Source organism: Aquila chrysaetos, chromosome 21 (genome assembly GCF_900496995.4).
Source record: "Aquila chrysaetos chrysaetos chromosome 21, bAquChr1.4, whole genome shotgun sequence".
In the NCBI taxonomy this organism is placed as follows: Eukaryota; Metazoa; Chordata; class Aves; order Accipitriformes; family Accipitridae; genus Aquila; species Aquila chrysaetos.
Window position 1 is genome coordinate 14,919,232 of NC_044024.1, and position 20,275 is coordinate 14,939,506.

A 20,275-nucleotide genomic window follows, 5' to 3' on the forward strand; every position below is an offset into this window, starting at 1 on the left:
ACTGCACACCTGAGCTCATTCAGGTTGTGATGCACAACTCTGGTCTTAGTTGTGTGTGCTCTAGTTTTATTTAAGCATAAGTCAAATTACCACTCACATTCACTATGTGTTTTTTGCTTTGGAATCTGGTCCAACGGCCATTGAAGAGAGTAATAATCCTTCCATTGACTTCAATAACTGTTGGATATGAGCTTTAGTGCACTCAAAATATGCTAAGGATGTTCAAATTAATTTAATCTCCATGCTTTTCAGGAAATACATTCTTTATTAATGCTCCCAGTAAATGACTACAAATAATAATGCCTAACGTTTATACAGTGTCTTTTATCCCCAGGATGTGAACATTCTGCATAAAACAGAGTTAATATCAAGCAAAATTATATTTATCATTATGTGACATGTAAAAGAAATTAAGTTGAGAGAATCAGATACCTTCAACACAGAAATGATTGAAAAGCTCTACATTCAAATTAAAATATTGATTGCCTCTGTGAGAATCTAGACAAGAGCCATTTAATGTGCTGTGATGTTGAAATGTTACAGTGATGGTATGTTGTCAGTACTTTTGTGTGGTTTGTGTTGTGTTTTGGTTTTCTTTGGTTTGTTTTTGGTTTTGTTTTTTTTAAAAAAAAACTTCCGCTTTCTGGAAAATAAGCTAAATGCACCCTGGAAGTGTAGCTGAGCCAGAGGTGAAGGTTGGTGGTCAGGCTTTTTTTGATACTTGGTTGTTTCCCATGTGCTATCCCATAAGGAGTTAAAGTGTTTGGAGAAGGAGGAAACAGAACAAGTATGTAAGTGTTTAGACTTCGCATCATAATTCCTGCTGGGCCCTTAAGCACAATGGAATCTCCTTGTTTTAAATTTGGGGGTTGAACAGAGCGCGCCTGGTTTTGGCTGCTGCCCAAACAGCTCATTGTGCAACTCAGTTGAAGGAGACTGCTCATATACAAAGAGCTTATTCTTGGCTTAGCTAGAATATAATTTTTGCCACTAAAATGACCAACCTAGGGACTTACTTAGTGAATAAAAGTGATTCGTGGTTCTCCACAACTGGCATTATTAACTATGTCAGTTAGGAGCACTGGCAAAATGTATATAGATGAGAACAACACTGAACAGTTAATTTTTAAATCACTGCCTCAGTGCAGTGGTAATATATGTTACAATCCCTGAGAATGAGCAAAAGGAAATTTGCATTTATTATCTTCTTTTTCAACATTTTTTATGGCATGTGCAGTACTAAGGAAAAAAATATCTTTCTGCAGTATTCTTCTCATCTCCTGACTAGTTCAGCAGTGGGTAATAGAAGCAGATATTTCAGGAGAAATCCATGCATGGATTTTTTTCATCACTCAAACTTCTGCTTAATACCTGAGGAAAATGGGCTCAGTGGCATGGTAGGATCGCTTGTCGAGGAATGAAGCGCGACACTCTCTAACCAAGCACAAGCTCGTAGTGCTGCCTTTCCCCATTTTTATGGCCTGGTGTTAAGGCATCTTTGGACTGTGGCACTACTTGCTGTACTGAGTGAAAAAAACCCTCGAACATAAGTAAAAGTATAGTTGGCCGTATCCTGAAGTGTCTTACATACACTGCAACTTCATCATTCAATTCCAGACTATAGAAGTTAACCATCTGCTTGAACAGGAACTATAGTTTTGCTCGGCTTTTATCCTTTTAGTCTTATAAAGTAATAAGCATGGGGAATAAGATGTTTTAGTTCTCTGCTGGTCATTTCAATGGAACATAGAGGTCAGTAAGAAGGCTGGTACTTTGGGTCTCTGTGGAGTGAGTTAGAACAGGAAGAGAGAGGAAATTAGCTGCATATTAATTATAGCTTCCAGCTTATTTGTCCAGCTTTTTCAAGTGACAGGGAAAAGGAAAAAGAACCAAAAAAACCCCCCCTTCATACTTCAAAAGAAGAAGTATAATAGCAGTGAAACGCAGATGAGTCACTATTTATTTATTAATTACTGGAATTCAAAGAAAAGCATGATTCACAAATACAGCCAGCCTGCAGACAATGGAAGAATCCCGATACTTAAGAATGTGGCAATCATGTCTATTTATGTTCTATAAGAAAATATTTTTGAGTGATCTTTTATTTGAAGCTACTGTAGCATTTGAGTGGGTAGAAGCTTTTTCTTTTCTGGATTCAGATGGTAGATACCTCAGGTCAAACTAAACCCTCTGTAGAAAAGTAATTGGAGTTACACTGGAGTGAAGAGTTTGGCGCTATATGTTTATTACAGACTACGCAGTTTCTATTTATGACTGGACTATGGGTCAAGGGGCTGATAGAACAATAATATACTTAAATAAACTGTGATTGCAATTCCAATGCTCAGTAGCCAGTAATTGCACGTTCATGTTTTGCACAATATGAAGTGTACAAGCCCAACATCTCTGACATAAAAAAATAAGCAAACTAGCTTATTTTGCTCCTAACATCCATAACTGATGCAATTTAAACACTTCTCTGAGAGCGTATTTAAGAAAACAGGAAGCAGTATACAAGTGTTACTCATGCAAGCCTGTTTCAAGAGATTCTTTGAATACAGTTATTGATAGGTTTTTCTTACATAACATATGCAAAATGTAATTGAAATTAAATTAAGTGTCAGCATGACACCATTAAACAGCTCACATTTGCCATCTTCTAAGACAACTACTCAGAGCAATAACTTCATAATCAGGAAATTACCCACTCTTTTCTTTCTTTTTTTTTTTTTTTTTTTTTTTTTTTTTTTTTTTTTTTTTTTTTTTAATATTTTAGACAAATAAAGGTGATGCCCTTGCAAACCGTGTCCAGAACACATTGGGAAATTACGATGAGATGAAGGACCTGTTAACCAACCATTCCAACCAGAGCCACCTTGTAGGAATCCCAAAGAATTCTGTCCCACAGACACCCATTGACAAAAATGAACAGAATTTTTTCCCAGAACCAAGAAACAGGATGATCCCATCTCATCAGATCAGTGGCCACTCATCGACATCAATGCCTCCGCCATCTTCGTTGTCATCTAATTCTACTTTGCTACACAGTCACCAGAGCAACAGGAAGTCGAGGACAGACTGGTCACGTGGTGGTCACAACTCTAGTGGGGCCCAGCCAAGCCAATCCAGTAGTCAGCAGAGTCGGACAAAGCATAGCTCTTCTCACGAGCAGCCACAGGGCAGGTATGAAGACCTCTATAATTGTCAGAGTGAGCAGCATAAAAGTGGAGGAACTGAGGAAGCAAATTCTATGGCAGCATCTTCACATTCGAGGAGGCATACTCATTCAAAGTCAGCACCTGGAGAACATACTTACAAAGAAAACAGTCATTCGAAGTCACCCACGGAGCTTGAGTTTGTAGGTCATGGTCCTGGATCTCCACTCCCTTCCACTTCTTTGTTATCTGCGAACAATGGTCTTTCGACCCAGAATTTCCCACCAGGACTTCACTGTAAAAACAGCATGGTCCAGCAAAAGCCTACAGCATACGTCAGGCCTATGGACGGTCAGGACCAGGTACCCAATGACTCACCTGAACTGAAACCTCCGATAGAAATTGAGAGTGGATATGGAAATCAGTCCTTTGGAACACTGCTGGAAGGAAAAGTGAACACACCTAGTTCGAAGAACAAAGTACCAAAGCTCAACATTCCTCCTGTTAGTGAAGTAAGTAGTTTAAAATATCTTCTCTCTAGTGCCGCTTGAGTATTTCATGCACTGAATGTTTTTCTCTGGAAATATGCAGTTCCATTTCTTGGAATTGCAGTCTAAAACATTCCTTTTTTTCTAGAATGTGCATGACTACTTTTGGCAAAGTTTGTTGTGGTAGTCCCAGTAGCAATATTTAATGAAGTTTTAAAAGCACAGTTTAGAATATTAACATTACTTTTTTCTGATTAATATTGAAAGGCCAGATCTCTGTTGGGTGTAATATATTTATACCAGCTAGAATTCTGGACAGAGAACTCTAATATCTCAGTTCTTTTTTTTTTTTTACTCTTTAATGCAGTTTTTACTCTTGCATTTTCAGTTAGGAGCCAGTTTGATAGAAAGATTGCTGTTTTAAACTCTAAGGAAAAATGGCAGTGTTCAAATTTCAGTGGTACTAAATAGTTCTACCAGTAAGGAATTTATTTGCAGAGTTTGCTAAATTCCTATTGCTTTTAATGGAATTAATGTGGCTTAAGTTCTGAGTAATGCTTATGAAAATGTGTCCCATTAAAGCTTTTATGCATTTTGAAGAGCTCTTAAAATTGGGATTCAGTCCCAATCTCTGCTACCAACAGTTTAAGCTGTTGAATTTTGTATTGCTGGTCAGTACAGTAGTCCTGTGAGGAACATTTTACTTGGTTCATATTCGTGTTCATTCCAAGCACACATGTATAATAAGGCTACCAATTGAACTATTTATACTCTGTATACTTTTATTCAGAGTTTCTCTAAAGCGGTAACCTTTGCAAGGTAGGTTTGTAGTGTACATATGAGCACAATTGCAGTATGGGTTTTTCATAGCTTTCTGTTTTCCCCCAAATATTTCCCTGCTTGGTAATATTTTCATACTAGGAATGAGGAGCAATGCATTCTTAAAACACTTTATTGCAAAAGGTCAGCTTTTTCTATTGGAATAATTGTTTCAAGCCAATAATTTGTTTGACTATTTAAAAACTTGATGTTATTTATTAACATTCCAGGCAGCAACAAAGACTGATGTGTTTTGCAGTAGAGCTTGGAATAATTTTCTGGGAACTGCATCTGAAAACAGTAAAAGGCCTATTTATATCAAGTGGAAGCTGAGGGTTGCTTGCAGATGGTGTTTTATTAGAAAATGTATTTGTTAATAAACGTAGCTTTGTACAAGATTACTTTACAGATGTTTCTGTTTATTTTTACCTTAGGTTAAAAATCTGCTGATGTAGATGGCTTCATAGTCTGTTGCGATTTGTCGCTAGCATTGTTTGGCAAATAAATGATTGCATGCAAAGGAAATAATGATGTTGCAAAAGCAAATACATTTTTTCACTTTTGCCATCTATTAACACTATGAGTCAATAGAGGCACTTCAAAGTGCAGCATTAATACAAAGTTTTTTGGAGATAGAATGTGCCTTTTGCAACTTGTATCAACTATTAAGAATGCATTTTTTTTTTCTTTAATTTTTGAGTGAAATCCTGGCACTGTTGAAATCAGTTGAGTTGTTAGCAATGTTTTTTGGGCACAGGATTTCACCCACAGTCTTTTTGTGTAGCTCTAAAAACCTCTGTTGTGAACTGTTGTTTTTGGAAAGATTCCTAGTCACACAGATGAAAAATTACATTGTGAATTGGTTGCTATAGCTGCTTTAGTTTATATCCTATGTAGTGAAAAGTATAGGTGTATAATTAATTTCATTTATGATCAGATAAATGGTAAACTATAGGCACTTTAGAAATGAATGCAGATAATAATCTTAAAACAGTCTATGTTATAAGAGCAAACAATAATTTGAAGAGGGAAAAAAACCCCAAAGCTGTGTTAGGTGACGAATAACTTTTCCTTTCCGATACAGAACATATGACAGCAGCCAGACTTATGGATCTTTTACAGGCAACTTTTCTCCTGAGTTTGGAGGGTTGGATTTTTTTTTGCCTGTGTCAGGACTGTGAACTTTGGCCCTCTGTGTTTTTCCACAGATGTGTATCCTGAATTTGATTTACCCTGCGTTCAGCAATAAAACTCCTTCCAATCCAACGTTATAGATAACTGGTTTAGTTTAAGCTTAATCAGAACTGACAGTGCACACCTGTGAAACCCATAACCTTTTCAGAATGACTGCAGCGAGTGGCTCTGTTGTAATCTTTATACAATTGATGTGGAGGCTTATGATCCTTCGGTGGTGCTTATCAATTTATGAACCTTCCCTAGCCACCTCGAGGCATAGTGATCTGCTTGGAACAGTTTTGCTCCTGCTCCATGGGTTTCCATCCTAACACTGTTCCAGGTGGTGGTGGTGATCTTCAAACTAGCAGTAGCGGAGTTACTTTTTTGGGACATTTCTCTACAATTTGTTCTGTGGCTCTCCTGTATCTTTGAGTCCATTTTTTCAAGTTGCTGAGTGTACACATAGAGATTGCACACCAATTGTTCTTCAGTGATTTCTCTCAAAATTTTCCATGCTCTTAAGATGAGGAATTCTGTGAAGAAATAAAATTCTTAGGTGATAGTCCTGCAATAATGACAGCTGTTAAGATGTGCAAAGTTGGAAAAGAAAAAGACAAGTTTTGCTGTCTTAAGGAGGGGGAGGGGAATAAGTAACCAAATATTTGAACAAGCAGATTTAAAAGATGAGTTCAGACTGATGTGGAAATATGGTCTCATTTATCATAGCTTAATGGAATAGGATGTTGAGTGCCCTGGAAGCATTCTGCCATGTGTAAGGAAGTGATCAATTTTATAACATAATTTGTGTCACTTGAGGTGTTGCTCTGAGAATCTTTGCTCATTCGCTGGGCCCAATTCTGCCCTCAGAGATGCCAATTCATCTTTCAGCTCCTTTGGAGTGGACAACTTTGTTAATGCCTTGCTGCTGGCATGTCTCCACTGTGCAATGGATTGTGGTTTAGTGATTCCTGAGTTTGTGGAGATTCATGGTAAGTTCACACAGACTTACCGGACTGGGTCAGGATGTAGTGTTGGCAGCACTTATGCACCTGTGGACTAATCCTTGCCTCTGAGTGGATGCTGTTGTGTGATTTCCACCCACACAGAGGTAGTTCAGACCTGTCTGCACCATGCATGGCCGTTGCGGGTAGAGAAATAGAAACAGCAGAGCCTCTGTAGACTTTTAGTTATGCCCTGTAAGGATTTCTTTATGATTTTGTGATCCTTCTGATTTCTTTTACCTTTCTCCTTAATTTTACTTATCAGTATTGTTTTCTAAGGGTGAAGGTAAAAAAATTTATGGTTTGGTGCCTTGAGCAAAACCCAGTGTAACCACTAGTACCCAGGCTTGCCAGCCTCTGAGATTCAGAAATTGTGAAGCAGACCTTTCACAACTGGGAGGCCATAAGGCCATCATATGAATTCAGGGGGACATGCAGAAATGCACCAGATATCATGACATAGAATTGATAAGAATGGCCCTGGAGCTAAAACTGATAGAAAAATTGCTAGAAAGCCTCAAGCTGGAAACATTATTTCCTTTCTTACTAACTCTCATCTCTTTAGTCTGTATTTACATACATACTTACATACATATATATATATATATATTGATTTTGAGCCTCCATTTAACATTTGGTAAATTGTGGCAAGCCTGAGACATTGCAAAGAGCTTTTGTATTATGTAGAATTGCACCTGTTTAAACTGTGTGATGGCAGATGATTGTTACTTACCACTCAGAGAAGTGCACAGCGAAATCCTATGCATTTCTTCAAAAAAGTAGAGGTTAGACACCACAATAACAGCTGATCCTCTCTCTGCTGCAGTAAAATCCAGAATCTTGATACATGTATGTATATTTAAACCTCTAGGAATCAGATGCTTACAAATTATTTCAAATCGACTAACTCAGCAGGAGATAGCTGAAAGAAAGCCTGTAGTTTTCAGATTGGGCTCGTACACAAATTACTGAGAGTACTGAGTAAAGCAAAGGGTTTTAAGGTCTGTGGGAACATCAGAAGATGCGTTCCTGGAAAATCTTATGTGCAGTTCTCCAGAACAATGCATGGATTTCCGATAAATGTTTAGGGATGGGAAATCAAGGGCAATTGAGATAATGTTTGATTCTCAAGGCATAGTTCTTAAATCTTACTGCAAAGTTGGCCTCTCATTCCTACAAAGTAGCAAATGCTGGTGTACCAAATTTTCCCCAAAATACAAAGCTAGGAACAAATCCAAAAGGCCTACAACATCTGTGTCACCACCCACTTAAGTAATAAAAAATGGAGAACTTCTATTTTCTTTCACTTTAGTTCTAGGAAAATATTTTGACGGGTTCAGTATACGGCAAAGTGATAAGCTTCTGTTACGTGTTTCAAATCATTCTGTTATCGCTGCATGTATTGATTAGCTTAGTACTTTCTGAGCTAGCTATAAAAAAGGCTGCTCCCTTTCTGCATTAAAGAGCAAGAAAAATTGACAGGTAGATAACCATATTGATTGAACCTAAATAGTAAATGCAAGGGGCTTATATATGACTTATAAAACTCTTTATAGGAACCAAAGCCAGTTTAATATCTTTTTTTTTTTTTTAATTAAATGGAAAGTAGATGTCTTTAATTAACGACCCCCATACCTTTTTGATATACATGCTACTCTAGTTGCCAACTATAGTACATTACCATAGTTGTGGGCAAATCACTTTTTTCAGATGCTAGCTTTAGCTGTCCCCCAGACTTTGAGCTCTGAAGAATAATGGACTGAATCACGCATTAAGCTGAAATCCCTTCGCTTGGTTCATATTTCAAAAGTCTGAGGCCAAAAACAAACCCAAAGAGCAGTATTTTTTGCAGTATTACAGGTTACAGCCATATGTTTTTCATTTGTAAATACTGTGAGAAGTAATGTTCTTGTGATACTTCTAAATGAAGACCATATGACACCACTCGACTGAAGACCTCTTATTGTGGCCTTTCTAAGGCTACTGTCCGATTGCTTGGACAATTGCTAGCAAAGCTATTTTGCAGGGAGAGCAAGAGGACAGCTTGCCTATTTTAAATCAAACATAAACAAGCATGTTTAGGGCCTGATTTTGAACCACTATCACCAAAGGGAACTTTGCATTTCACATTAGACTGCAGAACAGGGCATTTAAATTAAAGTCAGTTGAATAGGTGTGGTTAAAAGAACTGGCCATGTATATTTGGTTTGGGGAAAGAAGAGTTAGCTTCTTTCCCATTGTGCATTTGTTAGTGGGTTTCTGGTTTTAAGCTACTCCTAATCTTTCTTGCTGGGAAGAAGAAAAAAATCTCAGTGAAATTAGAGTACCTCTATTTGTGAATAGTCAGTCACATGGTGTCTTGAAAAGTGGTATTTTTTTTCTTTTTAACCTTTTTGAAATTCCCAGTGGCAATGTAACTGCTTATAAGTGGCTTGTTATGGGTCCAAGTCAAGTGTAGGAGCTGCTGTTATTTAAATGGTGTCATATGAAATGTCACAAAGTAAAATGACCTCAAAGGCTTTGGGGAGGGCAGTAGTAGAATTTGTTTTGCTTGAGCAAAGATGTGGAGGCATCATTTAATGACTGCAGGGGGACTGTAGGGTGTATTCATAACTCTGCCAATAGATTTGGTGTGTGGCTGTGGGACAGTCACTTTGGTACTTCTCAAAATCACTATAGCCAGTTTACTTTGTAGAGAGTTTTTTAATCAAACAGAAGGCAGAAATCTTTATCAAGCCTGTTTCCCATTTTGATGATTGGCCCCCAGTGCTTTGGTGCATCTGACTAGGAAAGGGGGTTATAATATTTACACTTCACCCTTAGAGGAATATTGTTCAGATATGTTATGGAAAAGCATTATTATGGCTGCTTTTCTGTAACTAAACCTGCATCTTTTCTGCTTCCTCCCATTAATTTAGGGAAAACATCATAAGCCATATAAAAACAGTGTTAAGTGTTGTGATATCTTCACGTTGACTGGAATGTACTTTTTGAATAATGACCAGGAGTCGGTAGAGCTAATTTTTCAACATCTTGTTTCCATCCATGCAAATTCACAAGGAAGGATGCTCTTTTGATCTTGATAGACTGCTCGGTTGTCAGCTAACAAGGGTGTTCTTCTAGGACCAATCCAGCAGGTGTAACCAAGCTGGAGCTTTTGCACTATTTGTTAATACTTTTCTGGAACATGACCTGCTTTAATAAAGATATTATCTGTGAACTGTAAAAAAAAAGAATACTCATGTAAGAAAAGATGACAAAATGCCATTTTCAGGTATTTGAATTTTTCATGCTGTGTGTTTTCACTCTGGGCTGTGATCAGCCCTTGAGTGAACAGTATGCAAGCTTCTTACTGAGAACAGGATTGGCAGGTATTTGAGTATCAGCATTTGGCCTTCTATGCTAGAGTGAATGGCCATTTGTAAACTTTACCATCAGCTATGTTAAATGTTATTTTATCGGATGCAAGCCTTTAAAGTAACACATGGCTAGTTTGAAAGAACCTACCTACATATTCACTGCTCTTTCTTGTCGTAACTTTCAGATATTTTTTTCCACAAATTATTCTGTTCTTCTCTTTGTAGAGAGCACAGGAATTAAGGTTTTAAATAGTCTGAGAACACAGAAGTCATGTGTTTTTTAACATACAGGCAAGAGAGAGTATGCACGCATTTTTGTGTGGGCAATGACAGCTATTGTGAATCATCGCTGGGACTGAACCTGGGGCTTCTCAGGGCAGCCTCTGCTTCTTGAGCAGGAGCGAGGACTCTTGCTAGTAGCTATAATTGACTTTCTCTCAGGGCCACTCATTTAGTGAATATGATGAAAACATTACATCCAACACACACCTGTTAAATGTATAAAAAGAGGCATTAAAAAAATACAAGAAAATCAGTGGGCGTAAATGTAGACTCAGAGAAGAAAGTTCTAATCCTGATGAAAATAGTAGTCAAGTAGAAAACTGGACTTTTCTTTATCTGGTAGGTGTAGATCAGTAAGAAGCAACTGGAATGCTCTCTTGCAAATGCCAGGAATCTGGGCAGCTGAACGGTGCAGAAAATGTGATTAGATATTGCAGAGGGTAATAGGAAACCAAACACACACCACTGTTCAGATGCTGTGTTAGCAGTTGAGACTGAAATGCAGGTAGCAAAAGGTAAAGGAGGAGGGATAGTACCATATATTGTCAAGCTGAATGAAGATTTACAAAGAATATTGCAACAAGTAAAATAAGGCTCAGGGAAAGAATAAGTAGAAAAGGTTACTTAACGCAACAGAGGTGTGGTAGACGTGAAGGAGATGTGGGTGTGATCTGAACATACAAAGAACCTTTGCTTCAGCTTTCAGTAGGAACATGCTGACCATGAAGCAGAGGATGGACAATAGAAGTGAGGACAGGGAAACTAGACTTGCCATAGGGGAAAGAGGAACTACACTACTCAGGTGTGGTCGGCTTTCTGGTAGGAATTGCAAGAGCAGAAGTCCTTAACTGTTCTTAAGCTCATCAAACTCCATCTTGTGAAAAGCCGTATACGATATGCAAGCAATTAACCCATGATCCAGAAGGCAGCCTCCTTCTGCTCTGTGTTCTTGCATTTATACATTGCGTAAGATGCTTACTTGCATGCATACCTTTGGGTATTTTGTATGCTTAGTTCATTGACATGCAGAATTATACTCAGATTTTAAACCATAAGAGCAATACCATATGAATCATATTCATAACATACCTTCAAAGTGTGAAAATCAGAGGAGGGTCTTACATGAGCATTTCCAGCTTTATGGCCAGAGCCACCCCACTATAAGCTAGTAGTCTCTGATTCAAGTATGGAAAAGCATTTAGGAGCTGCAGGTGAAAACATCATATGGGAATACTTTAATAAAAAAAAAACAAACCAGAGTGAAAGTAAGTTGAACATATAACTTGGCAACTCTCTATGAACTGCAGATATAGGTTAAAGTTATTTGGTTGGCAGGCGATTGCTAGTGTATTAGCAATGTTGGAAAAAACAAAAATCTAATTTCTGTATTTTGGCTTGTGCAGTAAAGAAATTCCTCCCACATAAATATGTTCATTTCACCTTCTGGGAAGTAAAAAAAGGAAACTGTAGCTGCAGTCTGTTATTTAATCTTCCTGAAATTAGCATTTGGTGCTCAGGAAGATTGAAAGATTTAATGCCAATGCCTTCCTCAAAAGAAAGAAATGACACACCACATATGTTTTAGCACTGGTTAGACTGTTAAATGGAATTAATCAAAATCCATGTTAAAATATTTCCATGTGTTAATTAGCAATGGTTTGGAACATTAAAATACATATTGGCTTGGGAATAAATTAGTGAAGAAATATCAGATTGAGTTTGTGGGCTTTTAATTGCAACATAATATACTGTGTGTTTTAGAAAGGTAAATGTAAATACACTCCTATGAAATGCTATGGCAATGTGCATTTAAAAATTGTGTAATAAAACAATCTAAAACAGGCTTTCATTATGGCAGAGAGAGTGATACCATTTCCCATTTTAAAAGAAACGTTAAATTGTTCCCTCATATAATAAAGCAAGAGAAAAACAATTTAAAAATGCCAAGAGTTTAATCTCGGGCCAAAGGAAGTTTTAAAATTTCTGCTTTGAAAATCATGATGATGTAGCAAGTACCAACAGCAGGTCTCCTGTTGCGAGTAGAAGAATTCACTTTGGCCTTTCTATTCCTGCTGGGTCACTGCAAAGTTTGTTTCCCATTCCTTCATGCCGCGTCTTGAGAGCGGCAGAATAGCATAAATTTAGTTAAGTATGTAAATGAGACTGAAAAAATGGGTATATTCATACCTTTAAATTAATACACATGAGGGAGGTAGAGATATCTGTGGTAGCATTATAGATACCTAACTCCTAACCGAGGATAGAGGCCACGGTTGGCCCACAAAGTAGGGAGGACCCATTTCTCTTCCTAGGGAGGCAATGACCATTCTTTTCCATGACAAAAGAATATGTAGAAACCACCTCCAAGAGGTTTCCTGAAGTTGCATCCTGGGGTTGATCTTCCAAGATCACATTGGTGGGGATGATTTTGTATACATCCAGTGTGGGAACTTAAGAAGAAGGTAGGTGTTGATTTTAATTTTTTCTGTGGTTGCTGTTCAGGTAGCCATTTGTAAAATAACATTGTGCGTAAAGAAAAGGTTTGGGGAGCTGAGGGAGGAAGAGGCAAGTTAAGTACAGATTCAGTCACTTTCCAGGCTAATGAGCCTATTTTTGCTTGGATTTGCAAAGATCTCTGATAGGAGTCAGTGATCATAGGTGTAAGCCTCAGTCCCCATTAATACTGCCAGTCTGAACATATTTCAGTTAATAGATGCTGCTTTCCCTTGCACGATTCCTCAGAATAATTTCCCATTGTTATATCCCCCAGATGCGTAAACTCGTTGGGTTATATTTCACTGAGCTGCAAGCTGTGACACTTAAATCCACAAGACAAGCTGGCAATTACTTCTGCTGTTTGTAAATATCCAGGCACCCATTTACATTTGCCAGTATTTTAAATATAAACATTGAGATAATTCTTTCTTAAATATGTTAAAACACTGACATGTACTCTTTGTAAACTTGCAAAACTGTAAAGATCCTCAGGTTGCTTAGAGGAGTCAGGATTTGGATTTTATTACTTCGAATTCGCTCCGAATGAAGGCTTCACATCCTGGTCGGTAACCTATGTCTGTGGGGTTTAATCCTTTTTGATGCCAAGAAACCCTAACTTCCATGTCATCAGAAATTAAAAACATCTCAAAAATATAATTTCTACTAGCACATGCTAGTGACACTTGAATATACTTAATTTTAACCTTTCTTTACATCCAGGAGTAGCTTTCTTAAGTGGCTTCCTAGTGAAGTAAAACTTCACAGTATATTTTACATTGGGAAAAAAGAGAGATTGTAACATCTTCCCTTCCCACCAACACATGCAGTTACACATTGACATGAAATATGGCACAAATTTAGCTAGGGAAGTATTAAAAAGAGTAATTTTTATTCAGAGCAATTATCCTAGCAACCACATCATTTGCTGCACAATACCATGATCACAAAGGTCACCATTTAACATGGTTTCATGGTGAGGACGACGCACTGTGGTGTCATGGACCACAAATGGTTTGCAGATCCAAGTTTGGAAATCAGGGATTTAGGGCTTTGCCAATATTTCTGAAAGCAAAACTTTACCATTAAAGTTTCCTAAGGTCTGTGGAGTCACAAAAAGCAAATGAGGGGATATGCACTGTCTGTGCCAACAGTTGACATTTTTTCATTGTCATAAATTTTTTCTTCCACCACCAGATAGAAGATGAGTGTGCAGAGCGGAGTGGAGGCAGGGCTGCATTCAAAAAGCATCTGCATATGAATACAAGGAAATACATTTAAATCCCACTAAATTTGTACTTACAACTGCTATTGCTTTTCCCCCTCCACGTAGTGGTAAACTAGTTCTTGCCAGTTCCTTAAAACATAAAATACCCGATTTGCTGTACTCCAGATAAACAAAATAAACCAGACTGAGGAGCAGACCCTTCTCTAAGGGGTGCAGAGGTGATTTAAAACACAGCCAGGTTAGACCTGTCTTACCCTTTGATGTTGGCATTGCTATGCAAGTAATCCCACTAATTCCACATGACGACTAAGGCGTTCTGATTTTGAATAGAAGAAGCAAAATTGGGCCATAAATGATCACTCTGATTAAGACTTATTTAGGACTAGCAGCAAGAGTGGGATGTAGCGGGGATATAGAGAATTATTGCTCTTCAGAGGAGAAGAAAAATTAAAATTTGCAAATGCTGTTTTCGTAAACACATTTTATTAAGATGTAACTGCACCTGCATTTCATCAAGAAAATTGTTTGCTACAGTTTTTAATATACTTTGATATATTGAATATATTTGATTTATTTTGATAATAATGTTTTTTCTGCTTTTATTAGTATTCCACATACCTTAAGTCCCTAGTCCCAAGTATCAGATCTTGTGCGAGATGGCCTGTTTACTTATAATTCTCATCCTGCTTTTTCAGAACCAGTGTTTTAGCTATAATGAAGACTTCAGAAAGCAACCAGATTTCAGATGTTTAGCTAAATCAGGGATATCATATTGCTGTTGACTTTGCTTGGTTACAAGAGCCAAGTGCTAGAAGGAAAAAGGGTGCACTTCTGTTAGCATTTTAGTTTATGTTAGGAGCACACTTTGGAAACAAATCTGATGTTCCCCAGTTGCTGCTCTTTGGTTCATTGCGGAGTGGTCTCAGGATACGTGAACTAAATTTCTTTAGGTGGAAAGGAAAACAAAAGAAGCTGCAGGGATGCCTGTAACATGTTCCAGATGCTCTGGTGCTCAAAAGTCAGACTAGTTCCGCGCAGCCCCTTCTCTCAGCTTCTCTCCCACAAGATGCATACACTCTGTTCAGTGGCTTCTTGACACCAACTCTTTCTCTCCACAGATAACTCCTGTTGTCCTGTGCTTCTTACTAATGCAGATACAGCTTAATTCTCTGGCACTAGAACAGGTAGTGGCCTGGGATAAAATTAACTCTCATAGAAAGGGTGACTGACTTCTATAGTTTGCCTACAAGAACTGTAAACACCTATATGAGCAGGTGGCAAGAATGGAGAAGACTGACTTCTCACTGTGGGCTGCACCTCTACAGGGACAGCCTAGGTCTAGCTCTTTGAGAAGGGAAAACTTCTGTAAGTGATGGTGGCAACTTCCATAACTAAGCACGTTAAAAGGGCGCTGATTTTTACAGCCTAGCGTGGGAGATTTTCCATAACAAATCTTGCATGTGGTTTCAGAAGTGGGAGCCCAGAACAATTCTCCATGTTCTTGGCTGCTCCAGTCATTTTGGTTTCTAGGGTGAGGCACATGTCAGGTCACTGTAGGACAGAAGGGAACAGAGGCATGAACAGAGAGAGGGATTTCCCCTTTCTTTAGCCACAATAAATATGTTTGTTCAAGAACGAATAGCTGGAATAAGAAGACATGCAGCTCTGATGCTGAAGAAAAGGCTATTTGTGTCAAATATGTAGGAAATACTGTTCACAGATAAACCATTGTAAGGATTGTCCTTTAACGAGGCCAAGTTTACTTGGGATCCTGACTATGTAAAGGCCCTGTGTTTCATTCTTTTTCCCATTAGCTAACATGGGGCACTGCATGGTGAGTAAAGATGTGATGGCTGTGAGCTGGGCTTTAAACTATTTCAATAGAGCATAGTGCTTTACTGCAAGCTGCCTTGGACTTTGGTGCTGTCAGAAATCCTTATTGAGCGGGATTTCCAGGTTTAAAGTCAACAGCCAGAGGCAGAAAGCAGAGATGCTATCTCTGTGGCATGCCCTTAATAAAAAGTTTGCTTGAACATAACTCCCTTATGATAGCAAACCTGTGTATAATGGTGAGAGTATTTACTTGGCACTCTCCAGGATTACCTGTGGTATTTTGTTGTAATGGCGGCGAGAGAGTGAGAGAGAACTCCAGAGAGAGACCAAGCCTGTGGCAGTGGAGCATAGCGGGGGTACTTCCTTGGCTGTCCCAGGCAGAGAGGTGGCAAAGGGGCAGCTGGGCACAGAAAGAGAAATGGGTTTGCTTTCACCAGTGGGCTTGGAGCCCGGGCTGAAGGCAGCTCTACAAGTAAAAATGTGGCCGTTTGTGTTGGCAAAACAGGAGACTCGATCAAGAGCAGATGGAACTGAAGGCATGAGCTCCAGTAGGAGGCTGTGGCAGAGGGCATGGGGGAACGCTTAAAACATGCTGAGGGTGCGATACCTGACTTTCCCAACTGCTACAGCCTCTGGGCTTCTCCAGAACCAGGCCGTTTCTTCTTTGTGGAGTTCTTGCAGATCTCATTTTACTTCCCTTTCTGTGGGTACCTGTTTCTTAAAAGTACTGGAAGTAAAGTTGATTTCTGCACTGTGTTTGTGAACTTGAGCTCTTGCGGACTTCATAAATTATTATTTTTCTGACAGTGATATCATCAGTTTGTTCTCTGTGTGTGTGTGTGCATGTGTACAAATCCAGATCTAAAATTATAGATAAGCAGTACATAGACAGGCGTATGACCACTTAGATCCCCATTTGCAATACAGAGGCTGAAAAGGCTTTCCCTGGCACAGTGCTGTGGTTTCACAATAGATCACACATGACAAAAGTGGAAAGGAATTACATATTTTGTTGCCTTCTCTCCTGTGACATAAAGCCACGTGGAGATCTTCACTGCATCTGGTTTCTGATTTTGGCCCTGAATACAGACAAATATCACAGGCCCTAACATTTCTGGTCCTCCTTCCAAAAGTGAGACCCAAGGGAATTAGTTTTCAGCTGAATGCTCTGTGTTCTGTTCAATGCTTAAATTTACTGGCATTGCTTGTTTGTCTTTTGCTGAGTGGGATCATACAATTACTTCTTTAATTTCTCTTTGTTCCCACAGCTATTTTCACACTTAGTTCCTCTCAAAACGAAGAAAGATCAGTTTTGTCCACCAGTGCTGGTGTCCCATGGCTCCCAGCACCTACTGTTTCCCCTGCCATGGGGAAGGGTGCGGGTCTGCAGTGTGGGAGCTGGACGAGGGAAGGAGGAGAGAAGTTTGGCTTGTTGCCTACAGTGTAGGGAGCAGAGCTGCGTGCCTCAGGAGCTGGAGGAGAGGAGAGGAAGACACTGTAATCCCTAGGTAGAAGAGCAGAAAAGTGAAGGCATCCGTGCATGCTTTAGTGGACATGACAGTTAAGGGCCTGTGAAAGGGAAAAGTGCAAGGGAAAGGCAAGGCAGGTACTCACCCAGGTGCAGGGTGCTGGACTCTGGCTGCCTGGAGGAGGCAGCAGCAGGACTGCCCACCTGGACAAATGGAAAACCTGGAGAATATTCTCTTGGCTGACTTCTCAACTGTTTTAGCCTCTTCCTGTGACTTGTCTGTACCATTTGCAGGGAGTAGCAGTGAGTGCAATAATGTCTTTTTAGATCAGATCACTAATACATCCCCTCTAAGGAGAGGTAAGCTGCGCATGAGACTTTTGCCGAACTCCAGTTTCCTCTTATATGCCGTCAGATGCACACTGCAAATAGCTGTGGCTGTGATAGCAGCACAGCCTGCACTCTGTTGTCATAGAAAAGCCTGAACATTTTAAGTGAGTGCTTGGTGCCTGAGAAACAATCCAATATCATCTGTTAGGAAGCTTTGAGTTATCAAGCTGCTCTTAAACCTTGAGGTGATTATAGTACACATGTATAAGGTGTAGAATCAAAGTTTCTGCATTTGTGTACATGTATGAGAAGGTTATTCAAATGTGTTCTCCCACTATTTTTCATGTATTTTCATGGTGGTGATGGCTGGACTTTGCATATGGATTATTGTAATCCTACATCCTTGTAGCAAAGTCTCACCTTGGATTGAGTGTCACATTGGGGAAGGAACATAGCAGATATTTTGGAACAGAGTTTTCCTTCGTGAATGATTGCTTTCTCTCTGCTCTGAGGAAGGGGAAAAAAAAAAAAAAAAGCCACAGGACTGCATTTACCACAGCTCTGTGTCTGAGCTAATAAACTGTGTTGAGAGCTTCAGCTCAGGCTTACACTTTTTTTTCCAGCCTGAAACACAGGCTGAGATAACTCAGGTCTGCCCACAATAGACAGCACAAATATTCCTTGAAACGGTTCCAAAAGTTTGAGGCTTGGATAGCTATGGCAAAGGTTTGTATGTGTGTATAAAAATATATACCATATAGGATGTGCATAAAGCCATTGAAAATCAAGCAAAATGTGCACATGGTTCTATTGAGATTGCTTTTGGAAAAAAATATTTGGAAAATTACAGAGTTCCTTTTTTTTTTTTTTTTTTTTTTTTAAGGAAAAAAAAAAAAGCCCAAATGAAAAGCCAAGGCTGGCATTTTTGCATGTGGCTGTTACGCAAGTCTCCTTAGGGATTACCTTTGACACTGGACTCTTAAAAGTTGCAGCATCTTGCATAACATGCTTGCACAACAAGCACTGCGCTTCGTAGGCAGCAGGTTTAGACCCAAGGCAGTAAGCAGCGATCCCTGCCACTCACATTGTCTGCAGCGTTTTGTGAGGATGTTCTGAACCATTCCAAAACTGGAGGATAGAAAATGGAGTAAAGGAGACTGCTGGGAAAAAGAAACAAAAAAATCCCCACAGCACATCAGTCTTGCACATTTGGCTTTAAGTAAAAGAGATAGAAGTAATTATTTCAAAATCTGGTGTCTGAGGTTTTGAGTTTATTTAGTAAAAAGGAAAAATCAATGCACTTTTCTCCAGGAGGATCAATTTGTGCTCCTGCCAAAGTCAGTGTAATTTTTATTTTTGGCTTCAATGGAAACAATTTTTGGCCCTTCATAATTATGGTTAATAGATGCAAAGCGTTCTCCATTTTTCACCCCTCTCATGCATCTATACCTACTCCATAATACACCGAACAGTAAGACCCAGATATGAACCTACTCTTCTGCAGAGGTTTTATTTCTAAAGACTGAATTCCAAACCCACTGTTGCTTATAGAAAACTTGTCATTGATTTCAGTAGTGTTTGGATCAAGACCTGTAAAAATAAATTTGGAAGGAACCACTCTGAAATTAGCACATACAGATGACGACTGCATTATAGATTGGACTGGACTGATATTTGTGCTATTCTCTTATGTAGCACTTGAAAACACCACAACTTTAACTGAAACAAGCTCTTGGGAAAATAAATGGAGAAGTTTCCAAATACTATAGCTGCTTCAGTATTCATACATAATAAACCCAGCTTCTGTAAATAACTCATTTTATCTGTCAAACATTGTAGGCACATATGCCACATTAACTGTCACTGGGGTCGTAAATAAACAATGTATCTGTCTACACATTACTTATGTCTGGGGGAAATGAACAAGTACACAAGAAAAACAGTCAGGAACATATTTTAATTGTAAAATAAAATGTTGGTGTTGCTATCGCTAATTATTTTAAATACATCTGAACTTAAAAATATAGTTCATAATTCAATTCAATGCAAGATGCAAAAGGGTAATAAACAAAATCAAGTTAATAATGCATCCGGTATATATTTCTTAAATGCATTTCTACTCGCACTCAAGTACAACTCTGGGCACATTTTGACTCTTTATTCTTAACACAAGAACAGAAAACAGACACCACCCCCCCCCAGACTGCACAAGCAGAGTTTGGTGCCATGGCAGTGTCTGTAACTGATGCTCAGCGATAGTCAGTGTCTCTAATGATGCTTGACTTTGTAGCCAGAATCTTCTCGAAATGGCATTTGAAGATTTGGCTCAATTCCATCAGAATCAATCATGTTTTCTGTATATAACCATATAGAATTTACACTGGGGTTTAGAGTGTCGGTCCTGACTCTGGTTTACTGTTTATCAATGAGCTGAACTTACATTTCTTTAACATTGTCACAGTGGACTCTCCTTTCTAATAGCCTGTTTGCATGATTTCTGCTTAGCAGTCTGTGCTGTACCACTTGTTTGTGATCACATTTAGGCACCAGAGATAGTAGGAGACTTCTAATGAGATGCCAAAATACTAGGAGTCTGCCTTTGACCACTGGAGCATCTTGGTTGTTGAGATACGTTCTATACAT

The 20,275-nt window shown here is 38.9% G+C and overlaps 1 protein-coding gene across 3 annotated transcripts in view; it reads left to right on the top strand.

Moving 5' to 3' along the window:
- The window catches only part of AFF2 (AF4/FMR2 family member 2), a 350,925-nt gene that overhangs the window by 92,617 nt on the left and 238,033 nt on the right, over positions 1–20,275 (top strand). For all 3 annotated transcript variants that reach the window (XM_029996601.2, XM_029996599.1, XM_029996600.2), the window contains exon 3: positions 2,777–3,667. In XM_029996601.2, coding sequence (XP_029852461.1) covers positions 2,777–3,667 — 891 coding nt within the window. The remainder of the gene's footprint in view (positions 1–2,776; positions 3,668–20,275) is intronic.